The sequence below is a fragment of the Oncorhynchus tshawytscha genome, linkage group LG06 (genome assembly GCF_018296145.1).
Source record: "Oncorhynchus tshawytscha isolate Ot180627B linkage group LG06, Otsh_v2.0, whole genome shotgun sequence".
NCBI classification, from domain to species: domain Eukaryota; kingdom Metazoa; phylum Chordata; class Actinopteri; order Salmoniformes; family Salmonidae; genus Oncorhynchus; species Oncorhynchus tshawytscha.
In genome coordinates this window covers 73,502,759-73,520,818 of record NC_056434.1, presented here as the reverse complement: position 1 = coordinate 73,520,818, position 18,060 = coordinate 73,502,759, and the positions used below count along the sequence as shown (strand labels likewise).

At 41.4% G+C, this 18,060-nt stretch overlaps 1 protein-coding gene across 2 annotated transcripts in view; it reads right to left on the bottom strand.

Moving 5' to 3' along the window:
• Positions 1-18,060, bottom strand: part of LOC112253063 (disintegrin and metalloproteinase domain-containing protein 12) — a 133,747-nt gene that overhangs the window by 76,301 nt on the left and 39,386 nt on the right. For both annotated transcript variants that reach the window (XM_024424940.2, XM_024424941.2), the window contains exons 2-3: positions 15,947-16,068; positions 12,313-12,386 (exon numbers count right to left, since the gene is read on the bottom strand). In XM_024424940.2, the coding sequence (XP_024280708.1) occupies positions 12,313-12,386; positions 15,947-16,068 (196 nt within the window). The remainder of the gene's footprint in view (positions 1-12,312; positions 12,387-15,946; positions 16,069-18,060) is intronic.

Here is an 18,060-nt window from a genome sequence, read left to right as displayed (position 1 = left end):
TTGCTATTTTAAGTTATTACAGTATAATTACTTATGTGAATATTTGTATATTTGTTAATATTGACGATATTTTCTATCTATTTGGAACATTCCATTATGGATATTTGTATAGGAATCCCACTTTGCATAGGCTAGATGCTTCATTTAGTTTAATCAATATGATGTCATATCCGTGACGTCACTGCTTAGATCAGAAGGCAAAAATAAATCTACGGAGCAATACAGTTTTTGACCGTGTTAAATTAATTTTCTTTGTAAACTTTTCATCACTATACTACTAAATGGAGAAGCTTTTGAATGTTTTTATTCGCATCAGACACAACTTTCTACATAGACTACTGTGGTTGCTGAGCCAATACACAGATGCAAATACTTACACGCTTATTAAGATCCACATTCTTCATTTATGCAGCTGCATGTTAAGGTATTTTGCAGCTCTTCCAACTTTCCTTTTTGTAGTGGGGGGCCAATGTGCATATCTGTAATGGTCATCTTAAATCAATGATTACATTTTTTTTTTTAAAGACACAGGACTGATGTCAGCACCAACAGCCCTTAGCCGTGGTATATTGACAATATACCACACCCGCTCAGGCCTTATTAAACCTGACATTTTAGAAACACTGTAAGCTACCTCAGGTTATGGCATGTATATGTACCATAATGGCTGATGACAGTGACATGAGTCACATAATAACCACTGTATTAAGTCAACCTTTCAGACGCATAAGGACCTAAACGTGACATCTAACTTCCTGTGTTTGTAGGCTGTTACAAACTCTGCGGGAAAAAGCTTGTTGGCAAAGTATTTATTCCAGTCAGCCACATCCACAACAACCCCCAGGCGTTGTTTAGTAACTGCACACTGCTCAGATGCAAAACCACTGCTTTAGCTACTTCCATATTCACATTCATAACAAGTTTTACACCGGAACTAATGAGTGACTGGGGATCTTAAAGGAAGGAGGCCCATTATTATTCATTGAACAAAGTAAACAAATACACAAATATTACTGTCAGTGGGTTACTATCTCTCCAATTAATCTAAGGTTGCTCCCCAAAGTGGTCTCATTGTTCTGCCAAATATATATTTTTTTCTTCAGGGAAAACAGACAAAGGGCTGAATAGAAAATAGAAGTGGTATCCAGATTCTCTGCCTTGAGCTCCCTCTACTTACTTTACTTCTTTGTTTTTTAAATTCCTTTTTTCTTCTTGTCTTTGTGAAGATTGACACCTCTTCACAATTCATTATTTGCATGTGGTCGAATAGGCATGGAGACACTGCATAAAGAAAGAGTGATTGACATCTGAGGTACACAGACCACTGGAGGTGGATGGGACCAATGGCGGAAAGCAATGACACACATACACTCCAAAAGAGTTCTCCGGCTGTCCCGATAGGAGAACCCGTTTTGGTTCCAGGTAGAAAGCTTTTGGATTCCAGGTAGAACCCTTTTGGGTTCCATGTCGAACACCCTGGAACAAAAAAGGGTTATTCAAAGGGTGGGGACAGCCTATGGGGACAGCCAAAGAACCCTTTAAGTTCGAGACAGCACTTGTAATACAACAACAACAAAAAAACACAATATTACTTCCCCTTAATCGCTTCCCACCCAAAGTACACTCTCTGCTCTTTAAATGTCTGGCATCAGTAATTCCACTTCTTTTCTGTTTTTACAGACACAGCTTTGATTCTAGAATAAGATAATATCATCCAATTTGTCATCCCACACCTCATTACCCTGGAAACATGGTGGAGGTTGTCTTCCACTGCACAGTACCACTTAAACAGAGGATCAGGGTGATCGGACTGTCAGAGTATGCATTTTGAGTCATTGCTGTGGTGGCCAGAGAGGCACATGTCAACTATGGACTCACTAAGGGTGAAATGTAAAGTCACATACAGGAACTACTTTGAAATTAATACATTCCTCAGTTCTTCCTCATTCCTAATGATTCTATCTGCTCTCTGAACGTGTTAGAATTGCAGCACAATCAGAGCCTGCCTTCATTGCTATAAGAAACGTGCAGGAATACTGGAGCTACACTGACCCTGGACAGGAAGTAGGATTGTGGTAACTAAGGGGCTCAGGTTAAAGGTCATTGTGTTCCCAAGATGCAAGGTGTAAATTGTTCTGACAACAGCTCTGGCACCCCTGACCCTGCTTCACTACCTTGTCTTCCCTCTCCAGTACCTGAGAATAATAAATGCTTTAAAAATATATATTTACCCTGACTCTGAACATCTGACTCTCACAGTCCAATACTGGGGAGATTATAGGATTCTCAGGGTTGACTGACCTTTAACCTAGAAGTCCACTGTCCAATATGATTGGGATGTGGCAAAAATATTTGAAAGTCATCCATAATTAATCTCCTGGACAGGAACCTTCATAATCTCTTGTCTGTTTTAAATAGAACATCCATTTCTTATTTAGGACCTTATCCATTTTATTCTAAGTCTAAAACAAATCCCCAGTTAGCTTATCTATTTCCTGAATAAAACATCCCTCATGTTCCTGTTCTCTCTCTGTTTGTCCACTTGATTTGCTGCTCCCATGCAGGTTCAGCAAGGCCTTACACACCAGATGGGTAAAATCCCCTCTATCCGTGATGTGATGCATTTCCTTACTTCCTTGTTTTCCTAAGCACATCTGGTAGATGACGGAGCCACACTTCCCATCCTGTGTGTGTGTGTGTGTGTTGTGTGCATATGCACTTCTTGCTCACAGGTTTCAGCTCAAAGCCAGAACCATGTAGTCCCCATAATCTTTACATCACCTGAATCGCCTGACAGTTAAGACAGTGATTTGACTGACATATCCATGTTAGATAAAGATCTGTGAGACTATAAAGCTGCTCTAATCTGATACACATTACCTCAGCAGATGCACGATCTAGCCCAATAACCTCTTTCTCTCATGGGTCTCTTAGTTATGACTTCTTCTCTGCACAATAAATGTTCATTAGAGGATATACAGTACCAGTCAAAAGTTTGGACACACCTACTCAGGTTCCCTTTATTTGGACTATTTTCTACATTGTAGAATAATATTGACAACATCAAAACTATGAAATAACACATGAAATCATGTAGTAACCAAAAAAGTGTTAAACAAACCAAAAAATATTTTATATTTGAAATTCCTCAAAGTAGGCACCATTTGCCTTAATGACAGCTTTACACACTCTTGGCATTCTCTCAACCAGCTTCATGAGGTAGTCACCTGGAATGCATTTACATTTGAACAGGTGTGCCTTGTTTAAAGTTAATATGTGGAATTTATTTACTTCTTAATACGTTTGATCCAATCAGTTGTAATGTGACAAGGTAGGGGTGGTATACAGAAGATAGCCCTATTTGGTAAAATGCCAAGTCCATATTATGGCAAGAACAGCTCAAATAAGCAAAGAGAAACAACAGTCCATCATTACTTTAAGACATGATGGTCAGTAAAATCTGGAAAATGTCAAGAAATGTAACATTTTCTTCAAGTGCAGTCGCAAAAACCATCAAGCTCTAAGATGAAACTGGCTCTCATGAGGACTGCCACAGGAAAGGAAGACCTAGAGTTACCTCTGCTGCAGAGGGTAAGTTAATTAGGGTTACCAGCCTCAGAAATTGCAGCCCAAATAAATGCTTCACAGAGTTCAAGTAACAGACACATCTCAACATCAACTGTTCAGAGGAGACGTGAATCAGGCCTGCGTGTTCAGAGGCCTGCGTGAATCAGGCCTTCATTGTCGAATTTCTTTACAGAAACCACTACTAAAGAACACTAATAATAAAAAGAGCTTGCTTGCTTGGACCAAGAAACACGAGCAATGGACATTAGACCAGTGGAAATCTGTCCTTTGGTCTGTTGAGCCCAAATTTGAGATTTTGTGTTCCAACCGCCATGTCTTAGTGAGACGCAGAGTAGGTGAACGGATGATCGCCGCATGTTTAGTTCCAACCGTGAAGTATTGAGAGGAGATGTGATGGTGTGGGGGTGCTTTGCTGGTGACACTGTTGGTGATTTATTTAGAATTCAAGGCACACTTAACCAGCATGGCAACCACAATATTCTGCAGTGATACATCATCCAATATGGTTTGCGCTTAGTGGGACTATCTTTTGTTTTTCAACAAGACAATGACCCAACACACCTCCAGGCTGTGTATGGGGTATTTGACCAAGAAGGAGAGTGATGGAGTGCTCCATCAGATGACCTGCCCTCCACAATCACCCGACCTCAACCCAACTGAGATGGATTGGGATGAGTTGGACCTCAGACTGAAGCTAAAACAGCCAACAAGTGCTCAGCATATGTGGGAACTCCTTCAAGACTGTTGGAAAAACATTCCAGGTGAAGCTGGTTGAGAAAATGCCAAGAGTGTGCAAAGCTGTCGTCAAGGCAAAAGGTGGCTACTTTGAATAACCTAAAGTCTAAAATATATTTAGATTTGTTTAATACTTTTTTGGTTACTACATGATTCCATATGTGTTATTTCATACTTTTGATGTCTTCTCTATTATTCTACAATGTAGAAAATAGTAAAAAAATAAAAGAAAATTCCCTGAAATGAGTAGGTGTGTCCAAACTTATGACTGGTACTGTATATCGTTGGGTAGTTCCCTAAAGTTTTTTGTAAATTTCTAAGACCGTGTTCTCTCATTATAACTTTGGTATGGACGGCAAAGGGGGCCAAGAGGCTTGCATCTTCATATGAAACGTGATTATGATACACAGTCGACCCAGGATAGATTTGGGCTGTGCAACCGGATATACTAGGCCAGGAAATTTAACATAATGACACATTGTAATGTTCGCATTGTGTCAGAGACAAATGCACGTGAATGCAATATATAATGTACATGCAAATCATACCATCTCCAGAGATCTCTATAGTAGCAGAAAAAAATAATGCATTCCCTCACTCTCCAGGATGTCTTCCTTTCCCGCTGATCCAGATAAATAGGAACATTATTCACCATTAACATCTAGCGCCCCAGTCCCAAAGCAAGAGAAGGAAAAAGCCCTACATAACTTACCATATGTTTTGCACTTGCCTACACAGCAATACAGATGTAGGATCTCAATTTGACCAATGTTGTCACAGCAAAATAATCCTGCAGAAACATGATTTGAACGTTTAGTCCATAATGTTACTTGATCGGCAGTTAGGCTATTAGCTGCCTAAAAGTAAGCTATATGAAAAGTGCAATACTGTTAATAGAACTGTTTTTTACTGTGGGTTTTCAGTGAATTTATGTAAATCACGAAGCTCATCTGCATATCCTGCGATGCAGGAAAATTCTCAGCAACAAAAGAGTGGTCAAATTAAGATTCTACACCTGTAGTTAATTTCACTGACACCTTATCTATCAGTGTGATTTTTAAAAGCAGGGGTTTGCTCTGTGAGGCCGTTGGGCACGGCAGAGAATGCATCACATCCCAAGTCTCATTTGAAGGCACTTACTCTATGTAATGTTCTCAAGCGCGAACCACAAACTGCTGATGCTCGCAGGACTTCAACCGTTCTGCAAGCTAACACACCTGACAAGGAACCCATATATGTAAGGTTAAAAGCAGTGAAAATTGGGTGACGTCCCACCAAATGTTCTCTCAGGTAGATGAGAAATGCAGACACAAGAAAGCACACACACAACACAAACACTTTTGCTAAGTGGCTTGACAACATCCTTGCTACGATGACTGTTTCCTAAAAATAGCCAGACGGGAGCAGCAAGAGGTGATGTCATATGTTTTAGCAATCTCAAGGAGAGGATGTAAGCCTGAAATAAATGTGGAACATCTAGAATGTTAGAGGCTTGCCTTAAACTACTCAGCTAACAGTAAACTGTCTTAGAACCTGAGAGAAAGTGTTGTTCTGTTTAATGTATGGTTGACAACACTGCAGAGACAGGACAAACCATGTCCCTGTAGTCCTGAAAATCAGTTATTTCAGGAAAGTTTGTAACCTCGGTAGGGAACTCTATCAGACAACCAAAAAGATGGATAACCAGAGGCTCGAATCAGCTGTTGTTGTGAGTGGCCATAGCCCATAGTGCTGTAAACAGGTTGTCTAGCTCTTCCATCCCCATTGTCCAGATGTCCAGTAGAAAAGCTGGCTGCAAAGCCATGGCTCCTCCACGAAACATAGGGCATATATCCCACAATCCATCAGGAAAAACACTCCCACAGAGAGATGAATAGAGAACAAGGGCCAGTCTGAGATTGGCTTAAGGTCTACCTCATGCAAATACACAAAACACAAATGGAATACTCTTCTCCCTGAACACCAAGGGATTCCTCATTCTGTTCTTTTTAGTGATATGGGGACGATATTTTATCAATACTTTGACTCCAAGTATCGATTAGTAAAAATGATTATATATATTTATGCTTTGCTAGGTAGCATTAGCCAGCGCTAGTCGGTTGTACTTGCCGCAAAACGGCAGTATTTTTCATCTTATAGCTTGTCCTCCATCTTCTTTTTAAATAGTGAGCCAACATGTTTTCAGCACTTTTATTTCCATGACTGATCAAAACGAATTTTCTCATGCTCTCTCATCTCTCTGCAGCAGACATTATAGTGAGAAATATGTTTGGAACATAAAATCACAATATAATCGCATTATCAAATCACAATACATATAGAATCATGGGAAGCGTGAGAATTGCCATACATATCGTATCGGTACCTAAGTATCGTGATATTATCGTATCATGAGGTCCCTGGCATTTCCCAGCCCTAGTTATTTTGTCCTTTAAGTAGCAGGCAACTCTTCCCAAGGGCACTGTATTGCCCCCTGAACTTTCTCACATTCTTTCTGATCCACTAATTAAAAACGACCACAAGAAGCAATAAGACTATCAATAATTAATGTTCTAAGCTTAGGGATAACTGAAGCTTCTGCACATGTAATTTGAAAAGAGACAAATCCACTCAGTTTAATTCTGTATTGGAAATGTTATTTATTTTAGCAGTCAATTGTCATTGACTCTTGCACAACTGCAAACACTCATGGGGTAGCCACCCACTGCCAAGTGTTCCATTTCACAACCCAAGACATTGCCAGAAATAGTACCTAATCAATGCAGAGTAGAGTAAGTCTAACGGAAAGAATTCAATCTAAAAGTCACGGAGCCTTTATTGGTATGGATGCATTACATTACTTTGTATCAACAAATCCTTTCTAATATACTTCAGTGTATTTACTAAGGCTAAAATGCACGCATGGACGAAAATGTACTTCATACCAAAGGCTAAGAGCGTTTTGTACAATTTAACCCAGCAACGCTACGCAAATGGATTGTGACTGGTATAGTGCAACGGGGGTTTGGCAACGGGGACAGAGAGTACTGCTGAGGGCACACTGTGTTGGCACCCGACACAGCAGCCTGGTCCAAATCCTCCACTGGTGGCTCGAATCAGGTCGCAAGTCGCCTGTGGAGAGTGGAAAGGTTCTGGAAAGAGCTGGTCTTTAGAGAGACGGGCTGCTCACATACTCCCTCACACACACACACACACACACACACCCACCACTCTTCCTACCATATTCATCTGCCACTGGAGGTCCATACCAAGGATGGGATGGATTGGATAGAGTGAGAAAGACAGAGAAAGAGAGTGAGAGAATGAGAGAGTGAAAGCAAAAAATTGTGAACATTTGAGAGACAGGGATTAAATCCTTGGCGAAGAGACACAATGCTGCTAATGTCCTGTGCTGCACTTAGAGACATAGTCATGGTAGTTGTCTCGTCTCGTGACCTGCCAGGTCACTAGGTCGCTGTAGTGTTTGTTTAGTCTGCCTGGAAAGCAATCATTACAGTGTTTACACTGAGCTGTAAGGGAGCGCTTAAAACCACCCCATTATGCTGCAGAGTTGACAGGCGAACGAGCTAACCACTAATTCCTTATCAACTGGACCCGTGCTACTGAAATAACTCTGACACACGACGAAGACATATCTCTGATTTGACAGATCCAATTACCCACCTAAGGACACCAGCGCTCTCTTTGTCCAGGGTCTTCCTCTTGTCAATGAGCTTCTCCACTAATGATGTACTCCAAGTCTAGTACTGGTGGTTGTTTGGGATCATGACATTGTCAGTCCTCTTCTCTGTTTGGTACAGCACATACGGGGCCTCATCTGAACTCATCTCCTGCTAATCATGACAGTCTTGAGGAGGATGTTGCTATGGGGATGTTTGTGGCAGCCATAATGATGTTGTTTAACAGTGACCTGTGTTTGTGAAGGATCCCCAATCTCCTATTCCTTCCTGGCAGAAAAGTATTTGAGGAAATGTCTTCATGGGAAAGTATTCTGTCAACAACTGAGCTGTCGAATGGATTCAAGACAAATCTTTCAGGAGCTGGCCCAAATAAGAGAAATGAATGGAGACATTAAAAAGTTATTCTGTTGTCTGAGAATTTCCTGTATCATTACTGTAGATGCCTAATGCTGAAATTATGTGCAGTTACATACTAAAAGCTTTGCAACATCAAAAAGTACAGCATGACCTGAATCAAATGAATGTACTAGGAAAATTGGAAAATTGACCAGTATGAAACGGAACTCTTCCTGACAAGATAATTTCTCAAAATCCACTCAACCCAGCCGGCACACATCAACCTGGTCTCAGAGCATTTCATATTATTCTGTACGTAAATTCAAGACACTCTATTTCGTATGATATGTTCCGTTTAGTATAGTATCTATTCATTTGTGGATGTCCATAATCAATTACGTATGATATGTTACGAATTACAATTCATATGATATGAACAAATATGTAAATGTATAATATGTTAAGAATTTCAAAAATGTACAATATGTTACAAATTTGCAAAAATGTATGATATGTTATGAATTTCCAATTGGTTGTGGTTAACGTTAGCTAGGTGGCTAATGGTAACATTAGCTAGCTGGCTAACGTTAGCTAGGCTAGGGGTTAGAGGTAGGGGTTAGGATTAAGGTTAGGAGTTAGGTTAAAGGGTTAACATTAGGGTTAGGGGAGGGGTTAGCTAACATGCCAAGTAGTTGCAAAGAATCTAAAAAGTAGTTGAAAAGTTGCTAATTAGCTAAAATGCTAAATTGTCCATGATGACATTCAAACACGCAACCTTTGGGTCCTATCCATCCACTCCGACCAACCACCCTCCTTTTGTTTCTTGCCTTAAGTAACCTTCTGTCTTATGTAACCATACCAAACGTCACATATCATACTAATTTGAGTGTCCTCGGATTTACATTTACTATGTTACGTCTAGTCTATGAGACCAGGTAGCGCACGCACGCACACACGCACACACACATTCTTTCTTCCTACCGTTGCAGTCTTTAATCAGTGTAATGTCTCATAGGACTGACATCATGAGAGGCTGTCTAACATGCCCTAGATCACGGCTATTATCACCTTTGACCTTTGAGTCCCCCTATGATTTCAGAACGCTATTTCTCTATAGTCTCAGTACAGCTTGTAGTAGTCATGTATTGCCTGAAACTGCAATTGTTCAGGCCCCTGCCATCAAGAGCGACTAAAACTGGCACCTTAAGGTTTAGACCTCATCAAAAAGTATTGACATAACCAAAGCCAAGTGTAAAACTTATAACCTTCCTCCTTCAGTCAATCTTTCTTCATCCTCTCACTACTCTGTCCTTCATGATTTGCATAATCGGATCCATTTTGTTTTTACACAGCTTGGTGTCTGCATGGCAGTGTGGGCCGTTGTGAGTTTCTTGTATTTTTCACTCTGTTCCTGACTAATGACAGAAAATTCCATTTAAAAAAAATCAATATCTGAAGCCTTGAATACATTGAAACAATGATCCGGTGGGTGCTGCTTCAGGAGCTGGGAGGCACTCCACTCAGACTGAATAAATAAAAACAGCTCTGCTGGCAGACACACACACACACACATACACACACCCTCCAAAAGACTAAACAGAGAAATGGGAATAAATGAGAGCCAGGATCCAATGAGGCCAGATGCATCAGCCTAATTTCTCAGTCTGTTGCTCAGGTACAGAGCTGACAGAGAGCCAACATCAAGCTCAGACAGAACATGCAGGTCCAACTCCAAATTGACCGCTTTTTTGGGTCAAATATTTCCAGGAGAAACCAAAGGAAAAAGTTGAAGTAGACTTGGGCTGTTACTTTAGAGAGACTCAATAACTGGAAGTAGCCTTTGCTTGTGCAAGCCAGAACAGCTCAAAGGAGTATCTCCTGTTTCTGTAGCATGAGGCAGCTTGATGTACAAGTACACCCCATGGACAAGACGCTAGTCTATCACAGGGCCTTTCCCCAATCTATCTCCTTAGGGCCAAGCAGAGATGCATCAGGTCCCATTTTTATAGTCTTTGGTATGACTCGGCCAGGGATCAAACTCCCAACCTTCCAATCTCTGGACAGACACTAACCACAAGGCCACTGAGTTGGTCTTACAATACTGTTAATGCTACACAGGTTGTGAGTGCTTCTAGCTGAGAGGATAGAGGATTCAATCTATTGATGATAATCAATGAACAAACGCATTCTTGCCCAAACACACACAGCCTGAACAGCTCTATACTTGCTCTAGGCCAGACTGTTGGGTCAGAGGGCTGTTAGCTAACATATTGGTTTATTCATTAGATTTGCTATTCTGTTTACTTTTGGTAGAGCTAGATCTTTTCAGATTGGCCCTGGACCAGGTGTGCACTTGAGGAAAACCAAATTAGGAAACCTTATGGACTAAGCAGAACTCTGTAAAAAACCCACCACTTAAAGTAAACCTTGCATAACTCAGCCCAGAACACATCCACTTACTAAACAGGTCCTTTAATTCAGTTGACCAACTCACTCTTACTGAAAACCAAAAAAACACAAACTCTTATAGAATGCATACCAGAATTTCTATACATTTCAGGGTACTTCCTGCTCTACCTGTCGCTTAGATCTGTCCGTCTACAGTGCAGCTAATTTATTGGTTAAACTAATTTCTTAGGATAATAGAGCCTTCATACTTAACACTGAAAGCTATTAAGTGGACATTAGCAGCATATTGTGGTGTTATACACCACAAACTGAGAGAGCAAACTACTACTCTGTGCTGGCTCAGAGGTTCTTCATACCTCCTGATCCTACAGAGAAGGCAGGGAGGGTACAACCCCGCACAGTGCACACACAGAGAGCACGCAGAGGTCACACACCACCTGTGTCTGGGTACAGACGTGAGACAGACATCAGCGGACACATCTGGAGGGAGGCAGGGAGGAGGACAGACGGAAGGGAATTCCTGGGCTGGCTTATCTCTCACAGCTGACACACGGGTCACCAAGGTTGGCGATGCGGGTAGGGTAGTTGGGTGGGATTTTTTATTTTTAGGAATAGGGTGGTGGGAATTCTGTCAGGGACACATATTAAGTTGGACAGTAGAAGTGAGGTGATGAGGAAAATCAGAGTTTTGATGTTTATAGTGGGTGTGTTTCAAAGGAGTGATGGGAGTGAGTGCAGTACACAAAATCCATGAGAATATCCTAATGTCAAAGTGTATGTACTATCTCAGTAGCGTTGCAGTGAAATCTGATAGATCTCAGGGGTCTTATCCCTACTGGTCTAGTTTATGCATCTATGGTGGTCCATCAAACCTGGCAGACTAAACTAACTGGAGGGAGATCATGTCTCCTGCACAGTGTCCAAGCCAAGGAGTGTAAGTTACACATGCAAACGCAATGATTAAACCAAGTATAAAATACGTGAAGGCCTATGGCTGCTTCAGACCTAATACCTGGCCCAAGTCTCCTTGCTTCTGGAAATGCTTAGCTTGTACTGTATATATATGAACAGTGTGTATATATGCAGTTGATTTCACAAATACTCCACAGGATTCCCAGTTCTCATGCCTGGTGTTATATTCCACAGTCTGGAAGAGAAAAAGGTGTTGAGAGAAAAAAACAACCTCTCGAGTCCACTTCACCCTCATTCTTTATCAACTATCATCACTCAACTCTTCAGAGAGACTAAACCATAAAAGTGCCTCGACATTTGTTAAGTGAAATATTTCTTCCCCTCCATGAAACTGTATCAGCCCTCATACTGTAGAATCGTTTCCCATAGCTCTTACTACAGCCATGGGCACAGCATATGCTAGCTGAAAAGCAACACATCTGATCATTGTTTACGCCATATGTTAATGTACTTGTATCTTCCCAAATTCAAAACAAACCATTTCACTAGCCCCCAAAACATCCATATTCCTTTGGAAGCCAAGATGCCTGTAGTGATGAAGGTCTGATGTAGGACTTTAGGATGTGCAGTGGAATATAGAATGATGACTTACTGGTTTTTTTCTAGTGCCAGGACCAGTTGTTCACCTTCCGCCTCCACCACCAGCTTCAGTGATGCAGGATGACTCTAGAACACAAACACAGGACACCAGAGGTGAGGGGACGGGACACCCAGCACAGCTGACACATACTGGACAGGAAGTATGCGGGCATGCTGGGAAAGGGCCAGGAAGAGGGATTCCAGTTCCCAGATCCATTGCTTTGGTGGTTGTCATGACTAGGGCCCTGTTTTCCTGACTACGTAACCTGACCAGGGAAAGCTCTGGACTCTAGCCATGACAGCTGACTTCTTGATGAGCACATACACTACCGTTCAAAAGTTTGGGGTCACTTATAAATGTCCTTGTTTTTGAAAGAAAGACTAATTTTTGGTCCATTAAAATAACATCAAATTGATCAGAAATACAGTGTAGACATAGTTAATGTTGTGAATTACCATATCCCCTGTATATATTGTTATTTTTTGCTGCTCCTCTTTGATTACTTGTTACATTTATCTCTTATTCTTATCCATATTTTTTTGAAACTGTACTGTTAGTTAAGTAAGCATTTCACTGTAAGGTCTACCTACGCCTGTTGTATTCGGAGCATGTGACTAATAACATTTGATCTGATTTAGTGTATGTATGGTGCCTCTCCGTTACTAATTCTCCATCCGAGGATGACCAGGTCATAGACACCTCCGTTAGTACCTTTCATGATTTCCCATAGTTAGGTTAAAAACTGGACTCTGTTCATTCAGAAAATTAGAGACGTTTATAAAAGATCAACAGTAATGTAAAAAATGATCTAATGAAAACATGAAATAAAAAAATTCCACTTTAGGTCTACAGCAATAATCTACCATGTCAGGTTGATGTTGGTCAGAAATCAACAGCAAAAACGTTTCTGTTTTTGCAGAGCAAGCAGTGTTGTTCCTTGAGTGCAAGAACAACATTTTGATGATTGTCTGCATATTTCAGTGCTGACTGACACTAATTTCCCCAGACCTCCTGCCTTTTTAACACTCATGAGTTATGACCCTGACACTAATTTCCCCAGACCACCTGCCTTGTTAACACTCATGAGTTATGACCCTGACACTGATTTCCCCAGACCACCTGCCTTTTTAACACTCATGAGTTATGACCCTGACACTAATTTCCCCAGACCTCCTGCCTTTTTAACACTCATGAGTTATGACCCTGACACTGATTTCCCCAGACCACCTGCCTTTTTAACACTCATGAGTTATGACCCTGACACTAATTTCCCCAGACCTCCTGCCTTTTTAACACTCATGAGTTATGACCGTGACACTAATTTCCCCAGACCTCCTGCCTTTTTAACACTCATGAGTTATGACTGAACTGGCCCATGGGAAAAGGGGGGCTTGACAGCAGCTGGGGATCTCTGTCTGTCGCACAGTTTATGACAGGCTATCAGATACTGTATCCCCACACACACACACACACACACACACACACACACACACACACACACACACACACACACACACACACACACACACACACACACACACACACACACACACACACACACACACACACACACACACACACACAGGGATGGAGAGCCTCCTGCTAGGAAAAGGTCATGTTGTCATTTGAACTATTTTACTACCCACGTAGAAGCAGGTACACAGACAAGCAGCCAGGCATTTTGGCGGCACCTTGAGAGATGAAGATAGACAGACAGGCAGAGATAAAGAAAGACAGACAGGCAGAGATAAAGATAGACAGGCAGAGACAGAACAACCAGTATTTTGTCCCAGTCAGATAAGGGCAAATCCATCATAACAGAGTGATACTGAGACTCATATTTTTCACTTTAAAATGTATGCCAAACAAAAACCAAAGACTGCAAAGCTAAACAAACCATACAACACTATTTAACAATGTCCAGAGAAAAGTTTACAAAAACATATTTACTTGAACTGTGCAGTAAAGTTTGGTAATCAAATGACGGTTTGTGCTGTTGGTGCCGTCATTGTGTTACAAATGTTGTATCTGCACTGATCTTCACTGCACTGATGTTTTTGTAAAATGTTCAGTAGAAATTGTTAAAAGTTAGTCCTTGTGCATAGAGTTGTATAGTTTGTGGGTCCATTTGTGGTTTAGAAGGCAGGGCGGTTCATGTCAGGTCATCACCCAATTGTCCTGACTCACCACCACCAAGATATTGGCTTGCTACTTCTTGTGGCACCGAGAACAGTTCAATAAAAACTAAAGGGGTGGAAGGAAAAATGAGTTTGGTATCATCTCTGATAAAATAACCAACTCAATCATTGTTAAACTCAATAATATGTTGGAATGGTCAACATGGCTATAACAGCTGGCTCGTGAGCTATACAAATACACATTGTTGTCAAACTCAATTAATTATGTAGTGTCATGACAATGGAATACCTCTCCAATAAAATGTAATTAACTTTCACCAAAATTCTGTCCTAACTAAATAACTAGAATCTCTTCATTGTTCCAGACAAAGCTATAATATAACACATTCTGATGAATTACTGGTGCATCACTGGCAGCTCTCATGACTCCTTCTCATTTCAGAGATTTTGTTGATTTGCTAATACCCTCCCCATGTCAGCCAAGTAAAGCACAAGTTCAGCATTCAGGGAGAGTGTGTAATTGAGACACTAACATAGAAAAAAACCCACCCCCTCAGAGGGTGTGGTATTTCCTCCAGCTAGGAAAAACCTATCCACTCATGTATAATCTGAGGGATAAATCTTGGAAAGCCATGGCTGTTTTAAATATTCTGGGAGTACTACTCAACACCCACGCGTTTCCCTTGTCGGGAATGGTTTCCCTATGGTGAAGGTGGGGGATCCCGGATTTCAAAAATGTATTTCTCTCCCCAAGTCCTAGTGGGCTGAACGCATCGGGTTTCCCCGTCTGAAGCTGCCCTAATATACCCTAAAACCAGATACTCAATTGCAGAACATGCTTAATTGGTTAGAGACCCCATGTAATAGCAGAGATTAAATGTGCTGATTTACCTGGTTTTAATAACTCAATGGATTTCAGGCATTACACATGGTTCATAGAAAGAAAGTCTAATAGGTCTTGTATATCTTTGCTTACAGTTCTGGTATGTCAAGGATAACAAGTGTTAGGGTGCATTTGCTAGCCATCTGCAACTACGCTCACCCTTCCAATACATTTTAGCACAATGGTTAGATGGTTTCAAATCCGGTTGCTACCTGACTTTGTTTCAAAACCAGACAGTTTAAGGGAAAAAAGGCAGTCTTCTGCCAGTGGTAAACCATTTCAAAATGTTGCTTTTCATGCACTGCTGATTTGTAGAGTATAGGAGCCTGGCGAGTTGGGGGAATAATTTCACAGTGTGTGGAGCCTCAGGGCCTAGCTCATACTAAACAAACAACAGAGGGGCCATTCAACGCCGTAGGGAGCGAGCTTTGAGGAAAAAGCAGAAAGGGGAATCAGCCGAGGATAAACAGAAATGGGGAATTATTAGGAGCTCACGACTGGAACAACACAGGAGACCTGATGCAAGTGAGCAGGCAGGCTAGCATCTGCGCTTGGCTGAGCTATAGTAGGAGCAGCTTATTAGCATTAGCCAAGGCCGCTAAGTGGCCACTTTATGAATATTTACCCTGGACTTGAGCTGGCTGAGTGGTTTGCGCTGCCGCCCTTCCAGCAGGAGAGGTACCGTGGTGTCATAGCGTTGGGGCTTAGGGACAGCACTGTGCAGCACACTCTGGTCCAAGCTTTTCCCTGTTAAAAGATCAATAACAGTGATTAATGATGTGATGTAATCAATGGAAATGGTTTGTACTGAGTGGGTATGGTTAGCGCGAGTCTATCTGGTCTCTGTTAAGTACTGCTATCACTTGACCTGAGGAGGCCTAACTGAGAGCATGTATATTACTGTATAATGAGAATTACATAACACCTGACTTCAATGGTAGTGGCGGCAGTCAACCATGAGATTATGGAGAATGACATAACATTGTTATCATACTTAAAATGTTAGTCTTTTGAACATGTGATTGTTTCATCATTTAGCTTCAGGCCACCTCAAGTCAAATGTGTTGCTCTATTGAATGGTTCATCAACTAGATTCAGCTGCGGAGTGATTTTTTTTGAGCAGATGATCAGGGGGGCGAAAATAATTACAAACAATTTGTAGACTGCAAAGTATGTGGACACCTACTCGTCAGACATCTCATTCCAAAATCATGGGCATTAATATGGAGTTGGTTCCCCCTTTGCTGCCATAATAGCCTCCACTCTTCTGGGAAGGCTTTCCACTAGATGTTGGAACATTGCCGCGGGGATTTGCTTCCATTCAGCCACAAGAGCACTAGTGAGGTCGGGCACTGATGTTGGGCAATTAGACCTGGCTCGCTGTCGGCGTGCCAATTCATCCCGCAGGTGATCTATGGGGTTGTGGTACGAGCTCTGTGCATGCCAGTCAAGTTCTTCCACACCGATCTCGACAAACCATTTCTGTATGGACCTCGCTTTGTGCGAGAAGGCATTTGTATGCTGAAACAAGAAAGCGCCTTCCCCAAACCTTTGGCACAAAGTTGGAAGCACAGAATCGTCTAGAATGCCATTGTATGCTGTAGCATTAAGATTCCCTTCACTGGAACTCTGGGGCCTAGTAGAACCATGAAAAAAAGCCAGACCATTATTCCTCCTCCACCAAACTGTACAGTTGGCACTATGCAATCGGGAAGGTAGCATTCTCCTGTCATCCGCCAAACCCAGATTCGTCCATCGGACTGCCAGATGGTGAAGCTTCATTCATCATTCTAAAGAAAGCAGTTCCAATGCTCCAGAGTCTAATGGAAGCAAGCTTTACATGCTTGGCATTGCGCATGATGATCTTAGGCTTTTGTGCGGCTGCTCGGCCATGGAAACCCATTTCTTGGGTTTCTCCCAACAAAAATCCCTGAGCTTTTCAGTAAGGTCATTCTACTGCCAATTTTTGTCTGTTGATTACATGGCTGTGTGTTCGATTTTATAAACCTGTCAGCAACGGGTGTGGGTGACATAGCCGAATCCACTAATTTGAAGGGGTGTCCACATACTCTTGTGTACAGTATATAGTGTATAATACTTGACTAAAACATACTTTTTTCAAACCTTGCTTACATTTGTATACGATCACATATATCTCGCTATTATGGATGGAAATACTTTGGAACAGATTTCCAAAATTAAAATCACTGATTTGCTTTTGTTTTTTTTACAGACATTTATGTCCAACCCCCCAAAAATCAATAGCATTTGGGGAAACCTGCTCTATTGTTTAAATTACCTTAAATGTATTACACACTAAGTGCCCCATTTATGTAAGGGTTTTAGTTTACTTGAGTGAACCAAACTGACCTACTGTTGGTAAAAAAAAACATTCACATTAAATAGAACTACGACACAGATCCATTTTTTAAAAAGACAATAGAGGCCCTCAGACAAATTGTACAGCACTGTAGACATATTACCTTTTGATATTGCCTTTTCCAAACACAATGCAAGCTCTCTATTATTCTACTGTGAAACAGTGGTGTCCCCAAAGGGTATCTGTTCTGCAGTAAGACCACAGACACAACATCAATAATGGATGGTTTCACACAGCTCACCGGGAACACAGCTTTACCAATATCTCTCAACAGCACTACTGCACCAACCAACCTATTGCTGTGCTGTACATTAAAGCTCTTACTCTGTTATACTGGGAATCAATATGAAGCTCTTTCT